This window comes from Heloderma suspectum, chromosome 17, assembly GCF_057233095.1.
Source record: "Heloderma suspectum isolate Gila_16-S chromosome 17, 16-S_ref, whole genome shotgun sequence".
Taxonomy (NCBI): Eukaryota; Metazoa; Chordata; class Lepidosauria; order Squamata; family Helodermatidae; genus Heloderma; species Heloderma suspectum.
The window spans coordinates 1,343,281-1,356,697 of record NC_139474.1 but is presented as its reverse complement, the minus strand read 5'-3'; the positions used below and the strand labels follow the sequence as shown (position 1 = coordinate 1,356,697).

At 53.4% G+C, this 13,417-nt stretch overlaps 1 protein-coding gene and 1 long non-coding RNA gene across 3 annotated transcripts in view; one reads left to right on the top strand and one right to left on the bottom strand.

Moving 5' to 3' along the window:
• Positions 1-564: 564 nt before the first annotated feature.
• Positions 565-12,931, bottom strand: LOC146334156 (ras-related protein Rab-11A-like). The gene is made up of 5 exons (XM_084823920.1): positions 12,764-12,931; positions 7,142-7,337; positions 5,729-5,922; positions 3,399-3,479; positions 565-2,207 (listed from the first exon to the last, which is right to left on the bottom strand). The coding sequence occupies exons 1-5, from the start codon at positions 12,801-12,803 to the stop codon at positions 2,065-2,067; spliced, it is 654 nt and encodes a 217-aa protein (XP_084680046.1). The 5' UTR covers positions 12,804-12,931; the 3' UTR covers positions 565-2,064.
• Positions 11,615-13,417, top strand: part of LOC146334155 (uncharacterized) — a 15,963-nt gene continuing 14,160 nt past the window's right edge. Inside the window, exon 1 of one of the 2 annotated variants that reach the window (XR_014786281.1) lies at positions 11,615-11,854. This is a non-coding gene — a long non-coding RNA (uncharacterized LOC146334155). Of the gene's footprint in view, positions 11,855-13,008; positions 13,211-13,417 lie in introns of those variants that run through there. The other variant, XR_014786280.1, reaches the window with a different exon arrangement.

Sequence of the window (13,417 nt, the reverse complement as noted above, 5' to 3'; positions counted from 1 at the left end):
CCCCCACCAAGGAAAGCATGGCAGAAAAAAGTGGTATCTAAATGTGCTTAATGTGCACAATTAATGCAGATAACAGAAATTCAGTTTGTGAAGGGCACAGGTACATACAGGTACATACATCCCTGAGCTCATGGTTTTCACAGAGTTAAATTCTCTACCCCTCAAGTCACTGGGCATCATCTTCCGATTGTAACCCTCCCAAGTTTCCCTGCCACCTCTTCTGCCTTTCTTTCCACCAAAATAAATAAATAAATAAATAAGAAGGAATAAGATGGAATGACTACATAATGTATTTGATCAGTAGTGTTAGTAACCATCTGGAAGGAAGCCCAGTAGGTATCAGGCATTTGCTTCTGAGGGCCCAGAAACATCTGACTGGACCACAACTCTTTGCAGTGGCCATGGAGGTGAGGGAAAAGCTTTTCCCACCACACCACCCACCCACCCACCCTTGTCCATGGCTCCCTAGGGAGACCAACAGCTTCAATGCCAGGAAAGAGTGTGCTTTGAGCCCGAGTGTAAGAGGGCCCCGGCTTCAGATACCACAGCACCTCAGAGAGGCTTCCAGGATGTTGTTACAGAGCTTTTATTTAAACACTTGAACACAAAAAACAAACAACACACACAAGACACAAATTCTAAAGCAATAAGGGAAGGAAATTCCACATATTAAAATCCACCCATTTGCCATATTAAAAGCCACATAAATGAATGGAAGTGGTCACCAGCGTGACAATAAATTGACATGGGGCAATTACCAGATGGAGGCTTATCTACTGCATGGTGGAGGGGGAAAGTGGGCTCCCAAACCAGAAGCGTCAGCCAACGGGGACGCCAGTCACGCCTGCCTGGCAAGCTGTGGTTTTAACAAGCGCTTTGTGTTTAACATCCAGCACTTTGAAGCAACTCACACTCCCTCAAGCAGCCTTGTTGACATAACGCGGGGGTGGGAAAGTTGTGGTCCTCCAGATGTTGTCTCCTACAATCCCAATCACCCCTCACCATTGGCTATGTTGGCCACGGCTGACAGGAATTCTGGGCCAAAACATCTGGAGGGCCACAAATTGCCTACTCCTGATGTAAAGGCAGGGCGGGGTGGGGGGGCAGCCAAGATTCACCATTTCCTCATGAGGTAGATCTCTGCCTGGCCTCACTTTTGCAGCCTCTTTACACAGCCAGCAACTGAGTCAGTGGTCCACGTTTTGCATAGGAGTGGACTTCTGGGATTTGGGGCATGTCTACCTGACAGAAACAAAATGGCTTTGAACAGGCCTAATTCATCCTGGCTTCCCTCTAAGGAACTTTGGGGAGTTGTGCTTATATGAGGAAGTGAAGGATTTGGCACCTTCACAACACCATTCCCAAGCTGCTTTGGAGAAAGCCGTGAGAGTGAATCCAGTTTAACTCTTGTTTAAGTTAATAGTTGGACATATTGGCTGCTTTGCCATTCCAAAGGAGAGCAGTACAGTGCCAACGTGCTCAACTCCTTGATATTCTAGATATGGGGGGGGGGGGTGCCTACAATCAATGTATGTGTACATATAACAACTGACTAGCTTGCAAAGACTGTAAATAAACCAGGTAACATACAGGAGACAGGAAAGGTTTCGTCAAGAAATTTAAGGGGCCATAATTGAGCAGCTACCCTGATTTTTCCCACTCTGCCCCCTGCCAATCCACCACCTTCCTGGAACAGGCCCCATACGGTAGTACTGGCCAGGAGCTCCCAGCAGCAGCCTCTTCAGGGAAAAAGGATGTGGATTGGGGGGGTGGTCTCAGCTCGATCAGACAAGTAGCTTCAAATAACCCACCACCTTGGAAGGCAAACCAACGTTTGCCACATCTAAGGATGTGTTTCACTGTGGAGGAAAAAAATGACCTACATGAAGCACAGGAACGTGATAGAGGTTGGGTACCAGAAGGAGAAAGCAGAACCTCAATTCATCTAGAGCATGCAGAGCATGACTTTCTTCTTGGAGGTGCTGGAATGCACCTGGCAACTCTCCGGCCTTCCTTGTCATCTCGGACTGGCCCAACCAGCTTTTCCATCACAGTCCCTACAAGTTAGATGTTCTGGCAGCAGGGCGCCTGTTTCCCTTCCTGGTGAGTGGGCAGGACTTTGATGGGCTCAATGGTGCTGCCAGGGCTGAACTCCGTCTCTGGCTGCCCACCAGCAATTTGCCTCTGGGATACAATCCGGTAGATTTCTGGAGGGCAACAAAACACGAGGAACACAGATGAAGTCAAGTGGATGGATGGCATCCCTCTGGGCGACCAGAAGCAGGATGGAATTAAAAGACGGCAGTGTACAGCCTTTGGCCTCCAACATGGTGCCTGGGAAAACCAGTGTGCCCACAGACACCTCCGTCGTTGGTGTACACCAAGCCCACTGCCGCTCCCATTTTTTATTTTATTGTTTGGATTCATTGTAATTATTTCTCTATTTTTAACTGGGAGGCTGGCAGGGTAGGCATGGTCAGACACCCCAGCAGGGGCCCAGTGGCACGACTCCCTGGGCTCGCTCCTCCTCCTCAGCACTGCAACCGGCTTGCTCGCCTGCCCCTTGTTCTGGCCCAGACAACGGAGGTGGTGAGGAGGAGGAGCAGAGGGTGCCGCGGCCTGCTCACTCCCCGGCTCTCTGCGATGATGAGAAGCAGGAGCGAGAGCAGCTGGTGACAATGGTGGCGAGAAGGCAGCCTCCCAGAGAGTGGGGGCCCATCAAGGGCGCCTTGCCCACGGGACTTCGGGAACCCGGAGCCAGCGCGCGAGGCTGGCAGGCTGCAAAGCAACGTGCCAGCCTCCAGTGCAACCTTATTTTCAAGAATGCCTCTGGGCCCAACGGAGACTGTCGCTGCAGCCCGGTACTTTGCTCTGAGATGTGCCCAGCTGCCCAGAAAAAATAAAAGGGTAAGCGGGAGGGGTTTAGGCCACAGCCGGGGGATTAAGGCGATGTTCTGCCTGTTGTGTGTGTGGCTTGTTTCTTCACGGAGCGTGTTTTGCCTCGGTGCGTTGTGCTTGGAAGGCGGGGTGGTGTGGATGTTTGCCCCCCACCCCATGAGGTATCTGCAGAAATTTCTAGAAGATGGATGGGCCAACATCAGTCACATGTGGCCTATATTTCAACCTAGAACCCCTCCTGTAACATGATTTATAAAGCAAAAATGCAGACTCAGAATCCGGTTAATTGTTAAGGTATCACTGTTCGGTGTTAAGTGCTGAAGAACAGCAGAAGTGCCTTGCTGGACCAGACCAAAAGATCCACCTAGTCCAGTATTCTTTGCAAGAATCCCAGCAGGCAGGCAGCAGATGCCAAGTGGCCTATCAGAAATCACGCCTGCTAGGCTGCAGCTCTTGTTAGAGCACCACGGTGGGTGGGGTTGGTGGAGGAGAAAACTTACCCGTTAAGATGTTGTGAAAGGCAGTCTCCACGTTGGTGGAATCCAGAGCTGATGTCTCTATGAAAGACAATCCATTCTTTTCTGTGGCAGGTGGAGAGAGAAATGATCATGGCTTGTGCACACACATCTCCCTGACTACTTTGCCTTATATATTATCACTTCAGACCTCAGCAGTTCATTTTCCAAAGTAGAAATCCCAGGGTTCAAACCAGGAAGCCTTCTCCCGCTATCCCAGGGGTATGTGAGGAGTTTACCAGAGGGAAATGCACTTTGCACATGCCACCTTTATGGTGCAATCCTATGTATGTTTAGACAGAAAAAAATTCCTACAACTCCCAGCATTCCTCAGCTGGCATTCCTCAGCTAGCATGGCTGGCTGGGGAATGCTGGGAATTGTAGGACTTTTTTCTGTCTAATCATATATAGGATTGCACCCTTGGGCAGTCATCCACAGAACATGCAGGTGCACAAAGAAAGATGGATAGCAGCTGCAGCAAAAACAGTTATCACTTTAGTTCAATCAAGACGGATGTTCTACCAACATCACATTACCTTAACCACCCCTTAATAATCCACTGCACTTCATCTTACTCCTCATTTATTTATAATCATTCCATGATTCCACAAAAGTATAGCAAAAGTTCAGAATTTGGAATGTGTCTAGACTGAGCATGCCAGGAGGCTTTCTTTCTCACAAGAGAAACACAAGAATGCGCGTTTCTAGCTCTCATGGCTGTAAGTATGAGAGCAACAAGTTGAGGAAGGGCTGGAGCACTATTAAAAGGTCCCAAGCTGAACACACCACGTTTGAATATTGGAAATGCTAAGGAGAAGCCCCATTAGCAAGGCCCTCCATCTAAACCTATTTTTGACCAAATTGCGGTGGCTCCTGGATCCCTAACAACAGCTGGGCCTCCGTTCACTCTCCCCATCATCACTGTGACGGCTAAACATCAACATTATTCCTTCAGAGGTTTCTCGATCATTTTGTCTTCAGGAGCAGCCCGCGGCTGCTTGCACCCCCTTTCTGAATTTGGAACCTAAGCTGAGAAACCTGAGGGTGGTCTGGCCCACAGCATGTTTCTAACTACTGGCCAGACCAGCCAGGAAGGGAAGGGCAACCCCATTCTATTCCTCTTCCTTTCCTCCGGAATCTATACACTTCCGTCCCCACTACTGTCACCGGCACTCTTAACTCCCTTGGTAGCACAGCCCCCCAGTCCTCTGCTCGGCTGTTTCCATAGTGCCACCTTCCTGTCCTCCTTTGGCAAATGCTGATTTCCCCACACTTCCCTTGTCTCTCTCACTTTCCAGGTAGGCCTGTTAGAAATGGTCTACTGGCCCAGGCGCTAGGCAGTGGGTCAGTATACTGACCAAGCTGATTTTCTCTTCTGTAATACATTTGGAGAACAAAAGTCTGTGCTTTGTGGATTTTGAACAAGTGTTTGAGCAATTTCCCCATTCTAGCAGTAGCTATTCCACACTTCGGTAAGAATGTAGCACATAAATCCACTGTGTGCATAAAACCACACCTGCGGTTAGAGGCCCTCTTAGACCCACACTGGTCATTAGACGTGTACATACGCGACTCACGTGTCTGTGTGAACAAGGGCATGTGGCAACAGGCTCCAGGGGAAATGGGGAGGCATGGCTTCGATGTCCTGGATGGCTCGCAGGGTTTGGCATCAAGGGTAGGCATAGCTGGGCAGCTGCCAAGGGCCTACACCCCAGCAGGGGCCCACGGACCACGGCCCCCTGGTGTTGCTGCTCCTCGCCGTTGCAACCAGCTTGTCCCCCTGCCTCTCGCTCCGGCCCAGACAACGGCGGTGGTGAGGAGGAGAGCGGGAGATGCTGCGCCCTCCCTGCTCCCTGGCCCTCTGCCTGTCCAGCCAGCCAGCGGGAGCAGTGAGGAGGAGGAGCAGCAGCAGCTGGGGGCGATGGCGGGGAGAAGGGGGACTCACCAAGGGAGGGGCCCCGTTGTGAGCGTCCTCCCAAGGGCCTCCAAAGCCTGGAGCCGGGGTGGGGAGCGCTCACTGCCCCTCCCCATGAGTCGCAGACATGCCATAAGCCAGTCCAAAGGGTTGGCTAATGAACACATTTGACTGCTGGGCATCCACCAGTCCCACAGGGCACAACACTCAGCTGCTTGTGGTGAAGAGAAACGTGGAGCACAGTACATGCACCATGGCCATCTTGCACGCCTCCCTGGAGCCTAGCGTGGCGAAGGGGCGTGCCTTTGATGCCATGGGTGGAGCACACGCTGTGCCAGGGCGGAGTCCAGGCAGGCGGCCCGGAGCCCCTCCCTCTCCCGCGAGGAGGGGAGGGGGTACCTGCAAAGCTCTTGGCCTCGTCGGTGGGCACGGCCCGCAGGTGCCGGAGGTCGCTCTTGTTGCCCACCAACATGATGACGATGTTGGTGTCTGCGTGATCCTGCAGCTCCTTGAGCCAGCGCTCCGCATTCTCATAGGTGAGGTACTTGGCGATGTCATACACCAGAAGGGCCCCAACTGCCCCTCGGTAGTAACTGCAGCAGGTGGGAGAGGAGAGCAGAAGGGACAAAATGGGCGCAGGGCTGCAGCTCAGCACCAAATCCCCACCCCAGCGCTGTTTCAAAGACGTACTGTTTATGTGATAAAGTCATCACCAGTTTCCCAACCCATTTGCGCAGCCTCTTACACGCGCAGCCTCTGAGCATCTGTCCCTCCGTGGACCCTGGTGACTCAGCCAGTTGTAGCAAAGGTCCCTTTTGGAAGCCAGGAGTTCAAGCAGGTAGCGGCTGCGAGGGATGCCGCTGGACACATAGCCTGCAAGCGCTCGTCTCAGGGGCTAGCCTGAGTGCAAGCCTTGGAACTGAGCCAGCGTGCTCCTTCTTTCAGCGTGCAATCTTGTTCTTCGGGGGGCGGGGGGGTTCTTATGTTTGGAAATAATGAAGAAGCTGGTTCTTGACATTACCAGAGCCTCTTGCGTGCTGCCTGGGGAGTGAAGCAGAGCCTGCCCCACTCCCCTGCCCATCCACCACAAGGCCCGCTGTGCTCATGTGCTCCTTTGGGGCACAGGACCAGGGGCAGGCTGCTCACCTCACAAAATCACCTGCACCAGGGTCTCCTGCATTCCCAACCTCCCTCCAAATTAACACGTATTAGAACTTTGGAGGAAAAGGGAGCAGAGACTACTGCCGTTACATTTACCAGCCCACCCTTTGGCCTAAGCTAGTGGGTGTGCCATGGTAAGGAATTCCAGAAGTTAAGTCCATATTGTGTGAAGTACCAGCTCTTTCTGCCTGGGCCAACCAACATGCATCGAGCGATCCCCAGGTTCTAATCTTCTGCAAGAACTCAAAGCAGGGTCTGCTCAGGGTCCAGGAGTGGAAGTGGTCTCCGGATGATCATGCACGCTCTCCAGCTGGCTTGTGTGATCAGGCTCCACCCTGAGCCCCCAGGCTCAGTCAGGCCCTGCCCGCTGACCCACCAGGTCTCCCTCCACAAGGACGCATCCAGCTCCAGCCCCTCCCCCCATGAGGCCCCGCTCCTGAGCACCCAGGCTCTGCTCCCAAGCCACAGGGTCTGAGCCCCAGAGACTCTGACAAGCCTAATTCAGGGCCAGCAGAGCAGAGGGAAGCATGATGTCAGACAGCAGTTCTCAACTTGTACGGAGGCGCGCGGGGGGGGGGGGGGGCGGGGAGGATGAGCCAGTGACCCCACTTGGCACATCGGCATGGCATCCGAGGGCAAGGAGGCACTTACGCAGAAGTAATGGCCCGGTAGCGCTCCTGTCCAGCCGTATCCCAGATCTGGGCCTTCACAGTCTTGTTATCCACCTGGATGCTGCGGGTGGCGAACTCTACCCCAATGGTACTTTTGCTCTCCAGGTTGAATTCATTCCGGGTGAAGCGAGAAAGAAGATTGCTCTTCCCGACTCCCGAGTCCCCGATGAGGACAGCTGCAAAGAAACAAGAACTTTTAAAAAATAATAATTCAGAGACAACAATTAACCTCAGAATGGTAAGGGTGCAGGGAGGGAAGATAGCAAGGTTGACTGAAATAGCTTTGCCAACACAAAAGGTTCAGGGCTAGTAACTAAAGATTAAGAAAAAGGCAATGTTTGCCACTGGATTTTGCAGAATGTGTAAAGTCTTTCCTGGACTGTACCACTTCAGACTGTAGGAGGGGGGATTTACACGTTTGGCTGCTCCCACACCTAAACATAGCCCCCTGCCCACTTGAAATTAGCCTATCAGAAAGACCCCTTCAGTCAAGACTTCTTCCTGACATGCTGGCATTTGGGTGGTGAGCATGGGAAAAATTAGTCAAGAGTGCTCAAGGCAGCTGCTAATAATAAAATCAAGATAAAATGTTACATGATTCGAACATAACCTCATTAAAACAAAACAGTTAAAAAGAAATAAGAAACAAAAAGTACCCACCAATTAGAAAATGGAGTTCAGCAAGTTTAACAAGGCCTGCCTGAATAAAAGTAGTTTTGCCTGCTGGCAGAAACACAATAGAGGGAGCCATCCTAGCCTCCCTCGGCAGGGAGTTCCAGAGCCTGTGTGCAACCACCGAGAAGGCCCTCCCTCGTGTCCCCACCAAACGCGCCTCTGATAGCAGTGGGACTGAGAGAAGGGCTTTCCCCTAAGGCCTTGGCAGGCTCGTATAGGAGAAGGCATCCTTTCAGGTAGCGTGGTCCCAGTCTGTCTAGGGCTGTATAGGTCATAAACAGCACCTTGAATTCCACCCAGAAACAGCCCAGAAGCCAGTGAAGCTGCTGTCAAGTCACGTGCTCCCTGTAACCAGCCCTCGAGCTGGCCGTGGTGAGACATGCTTTAGTTATATCCTGTTTGGAGTACTGGAACCGGCTACTGGAAAGTGGCGCTGCCTTTGAAATCTGTTGGGAAACTGCAGTTGGTCCAGAAGGCAGCAGCCAGACTGGTGGCCCATGCTGGTGACAGGGAGCGTGCGACTCCCTTGTTATATCAACTTCCGTGGCTTCCATCTTGGCGTAATACCTTTATCAGGCACAGACACGCTGCTATTTAGGGAGTGAGGAAGATGGAGCCAAACGTGGGTGCCATTCCCCCCAAACTCCCAACCCCAGGGAAGAGAAACGCATTTTTACTGCCAGCGCTGCAGCAACTACAGAGCCCCCAGCTTTAGCGATCCTGAGCCTGCTCTGGAGTCCAACCTGGGCATGTGCAAAGGAGAGGAGCTTTGCTCATGCTCTGTTTTCCTCCTCCAGCAGGGCAGCGCAGGCACAGGAGGGGAGGGGAAGGCAAGCAACCAGGCACCAGGGGGAGAACCTGAAGTCCCGACTGCCCATGAGTCTCACCCCTGGCCCTCAGCATCAGTTTGAGGAGCACGGCACGCTCCTCACGGCAACAGGCAAAATGAATGTGGATGCTGTTTTTTGACCACTAGTCCAGAAGGGAGACTGCGCCCACCTGTGTGTTAAAACCCCCCAAGTCTCCATGTGCAATCACTGTGTGTGCCAACGCAGTGCCCAGCAGCAGGCCCAGCACCCCAGTCATTGAGTCAACCCAGTCCTAAAAGGGACATATGCTCACTCCCCCCACACACACCTTTTTTGTGCTAATTACTTATCTACTTTAATATCCTTTCTGGCTTTTTCCTTCTCTTTTTTTGTTGCTATATCTTAAAATCTGTTGTGGTTCCTTGGGCAAGGTTTTTGTTGTTATTCTTTTAAAAAACCTGCTCGTGGTTGCTTGGAGCTAATTATGATCCTGCCCCCCCCTTGCTTTGGAGGCATGTCCATGCACCCCCGTTTCCCCTCCCTGTATGTTTTGCTGGGGAGAACATAATGATCTTTTCTATCACCATCCACCTGTGCTTTGCAGGCATGATCTACAACAGGGCTGAGATCACATGACCTTCACTGCCCTGGTGCACCTCTCACTGTGCCGCTGAATTCGGTGGCAGCAAAAAAGTTTTTTAAAAAGGCCGTTTTAGCGCTATGGAACATTAAAACAGACAAATTTAGCTTTTTTGCAACCCAAATTTCACCCTTTTAGTACTCCATAGCCACTACGGAACACTAGGAGGGTTAAATTCAGTTTGCAAACACCCAACACTACAGACTGAACTTTAGTACCACCTCTCATGCAATACTTTTCCATGGTGTTAGTCCACACATTGTCACCAAGTGTCAAGAAATCAAGGGTACATGCATGTGTGAACCAGCCTTTTGATGGCGGATCTAGGATGATGGTGTGTGGCACACCTGGAGGGAGCTTACAGGATCAAGACAATTACTCTCCTTCCTCCTCTCTGGCGTACTGACTCCCTTTCCTGTTTAGCAAATCAGTTTGCCATGATGCCTGAATCAGGCAAATTATGGCCTCTACGCCAAATCTGTACACCAGGAACTGCCTCCAAGACACGTGGCTGAAGGCTTTTCCTGGTTAGCCTTAGCCAGAATTTGCCAGATTGCAGCACACCGTGATTACTGCTAAACAGAAAAGGGAGGTGAACGTAAGCACACCCGGAGGGGAAGGGATGTGCTGGCCTGAATCCGGCTCCCAATGAGCAGATTGGGCTACAGCGGAGGGACAAAAATTAATGGGCCTGTGTGACTGGCGTGCATCTCACAGGCACAAATGCCCTTTGCTTAAATGAGGGATCTTATGTGGGGGTGGGGAATGACTGAACTGTGTGGGAAATATTGCTAGGGAGACCATGTGTGGTGGCTACAGTGTCAGGCCAAGTCCAAGGAGACCTGGGTTCAAATCCCCACTCAGCAAAGAAGCTCAATTGTTGTGTTCAACTTGTTTTTTCTTTGTTTTAATTATGTTTTTAATTGTATTGATAAAATACAATTAAGTACATTAAGTACAGTTAGCCGTAATAAAAAATACATTTCAAACTTCAGCACCACTTTTTGGGAATATGAATAAATTAAATGACTGATTGAATGATAGTTGGTCCGCGTATACCACCCTGAACTCCTTAGAGAAAAGGCACGATGTTAATGTGAGGAATAATTATTGCAGGATTTTTTTTTTTACCTCAGAACAAATGCTTTTAAAATACTCACTGTTGAAACAATTTATTTCTGGAACAGACCCCAGAGCAGATCATTTAACCTTGCTGCGTTGCACGTGTGTGCAGCAGGCAGTACCACCCACTGTATCAGCAGGGCCTGGTATAAATACGTTTGCTCCAATGGTCCATATTTACTCTATATTTTAATCTCTATTATTTGGAGTCTCTAGAAATTACATTTGCTGAGAAGGGAATAGATGACTCGTCTCTAGCACACACCCATGTAAATACTTGCGCATACACACTAAGGCCTCATGCAGTGCACAGCCTACCAAAGTGTATTTTGCACTTTTGATGACATGTTGCAGGACAGTTACATTTTTTTTTTTCATTTATCTTTCCCCCAAAGGACCCCCCCCCCCCCCGGCTTTCAGAGCAATGAAGTACAAAGCTATTGCAGAATAAGTTTTGGTATTTATATCCTTCAATAAAGTTCTCAGGGCAGTTTGCAATTAAAAACACAACAAATACAGTGGGCAGAGTAGACCCTTCAGCAATGCGTCATGGGGAGGGAGCGCTCAGATAATCAGCCTCGTTATGAAAACAGGGCTGTTCCATGCATGAAATATTGGAATGTAGTACCCTAATTGAGCCTGGGTTTTGGCCTTTTTCTGCTGAAGGAGAGCAGCGCCCTTGGCCTCCTGTATTTCAGGCTCAAGGAATGGACTTGGGCTGCTCCAGGTTGAAGTGTGTGCACACGACACCCCCCCCCCCCCCGGGCCTGGACTTGGGTGCAACAGACTTAGGAACGGCCCCAGCAGAGAGTGGTGCACACCTGCTCATGTGACCGAGCTGCACAGCTTCCTGCCCCTGCAGCTCCATCCAGGTAAAATGCTACTAAACTGGAATGGCTGGATTCTCTCCCACCCCCAGCAAACTAAATGAGAGATCAGGCACTCAATGCCTCCTTTCACATGCATGAATCAGAGGCCCTTCCCCTGGCCCTGCTGCATGGCTCCCCCAGGGCGGGTATCTGTTCCTCCTGATACAAAAGGGCTGTTTGTGGACCCAAACCTGGGCGTGGGACATGGGTGAGTGCCTGAAGGTGTGTGAGAGGTTTTTCTAAGGTGTGTAACCACTCAAGTTGCCATCCTGGCCTTTACAAAGAAAAGAAAGCTGAGCCTTTGGAAGCCTAATCCAGTGAATGACCATTACTCATTCGTGCAAGTTTCACTTTGTAGAGAGACCAAGTGGAATGCAGAATAGAGGCAACGAGTGTCTCAGCTGTAGGCCCTGCAAAAGGTCTTGGGTCTGGATGAGGCCCAACACCTGGGCTCGCTCCAAGAATTTGGGCCTAAGCACATCTTGAGGGGTGACGCTGAAGAGTTTTGTGTCTGGGGTGCTCATCAACTCTTGCAGGTGAACCCCCCTATGCGCTTGATCTGTGATGAAGGGAAGCAGGTAAACGCTTCAATGAATTCACATGTGCAAGTCGGAAGCCTCCTGGATGTAGCGGCCAGGGGTCCCCCACCTTTCTGAGGTGGGGAGCACATCCGGAATTTTCAGCGTCACGGGCGCTCTCACAAAATGGCTGCCGTGGGGCGCCGTGCCCGCTCTTGACAAGGCTGCCCCGGCCAGCGACGAACCAGTAACCCGCTGCTCGGAGGACGGCCCGGCGAGGCTAAAATAGGGGAAGCTCGCCGGAGAGCGAGGCAGAGGCGGCGCCAGAGCTCGCACGCGGCCCGCAACGGGGCCCGCGCGCCGCTTTGCAGCTCCGACAGCCGCGGCGCCTTGGACCTCCGCCCAGGCGGCGCCGCGCGCCCGTGCGGGTCCTCGCTCGGCTTCGCGGGGCCCCGGGAAGCGGACCGGCCGGGGAGCCGGCGCGGCGCGGCGTCCCGAGCGAGGCTTCGACGGGCGGAGCAGCGGGCCGGGCGGGCCCCGCGCCGAGGCTGGGCTTCCCCGCGGCCATGCGCCCGGGCCCACCCTCGACGCCGGGCGCCCGGCCAGGCCCGCCACACGCAGGGCGCCCGCCTGGCCAGCCCGGGCGCCGCTGTCCCGGCCGCGCGGCTCTTCGCGGGGCAGGCGCGGGGCGCTCCCGCGTCGGGGCGCCTGGGCCGGGGCCGCCGGCGGGCGAGCGGCGGGCAGCTGCCGGGCGGCGCGGAGGGGCGCGCCGGGCCCGGGGCCCCAGCGCTTGCCGGGCCCCGGCCCGGGCTCCCTGGCGGGCAGCTCCCCGGGGCGGAGGCGGCCGGGCTGGCCTCGCGAGGGGCGCCCGCCGCCAGTGCCCGCGCGCCGGGCCGAAGCCCCGGCGCGAGCGGCCGCCAGAGCCCGAGGGGGCGGGCGGGCGGGCGGGGCGGGCCCGCGGCAACTCACTCTTGAACAGGTAGTCGTACTCGTCGTCCTTGCCCCGCATGGCGCCTCGGGCGGCCCCGCCGAGCTCCCCCGCGCCGCTGTCCCGGGCCCCGACGGAGGGCGACGGCCTCGCTGCCCCGGGGCTGCCCGGCTTTGGCCGGCTGCCGGTCGAGCGGCCCGGAGGGAGCCGGCCCCTCTCCGCCATTGGCTGTCTCGCTGCCCCGTCTCGCTGCGCTCATTGGCCCGGCTCTGGGCCCGACCTCGGCTGCCGCAGACTGGCTGTCCCGGAGCTCACCTGGCCCAGGTGGGCGGGCGGGCGGGGCGGGGCCCGTCCCTCGTCTCCCTCCTTTTCTTTCAAAGGGCCGCAGCGTCATTCCTGCGCAACAGGCACAACACACGGGTGGGGCGCAAATCTGAGTCTGCCCGTTTGTAGTCCGCGTGCTTCCTGGCTGACACCACCCAGGCCAGGTAAGCGGGGGGCGTGGTTGCTTGTAACGCACAAGATGAACCAGTTCACCCTGAAGATATTTTCAAGGAGCACAAAAGGGGTTTTTTTTTTGTGAACTGCTCAGAGAGCTTCGGCTCTTGGGCGGTATAGAAATGAAATAAATGAGTAAGTAAATTGCACACATTTTCAAGATAATTTTCACAGCCATACGGATGCAGAATCAAATG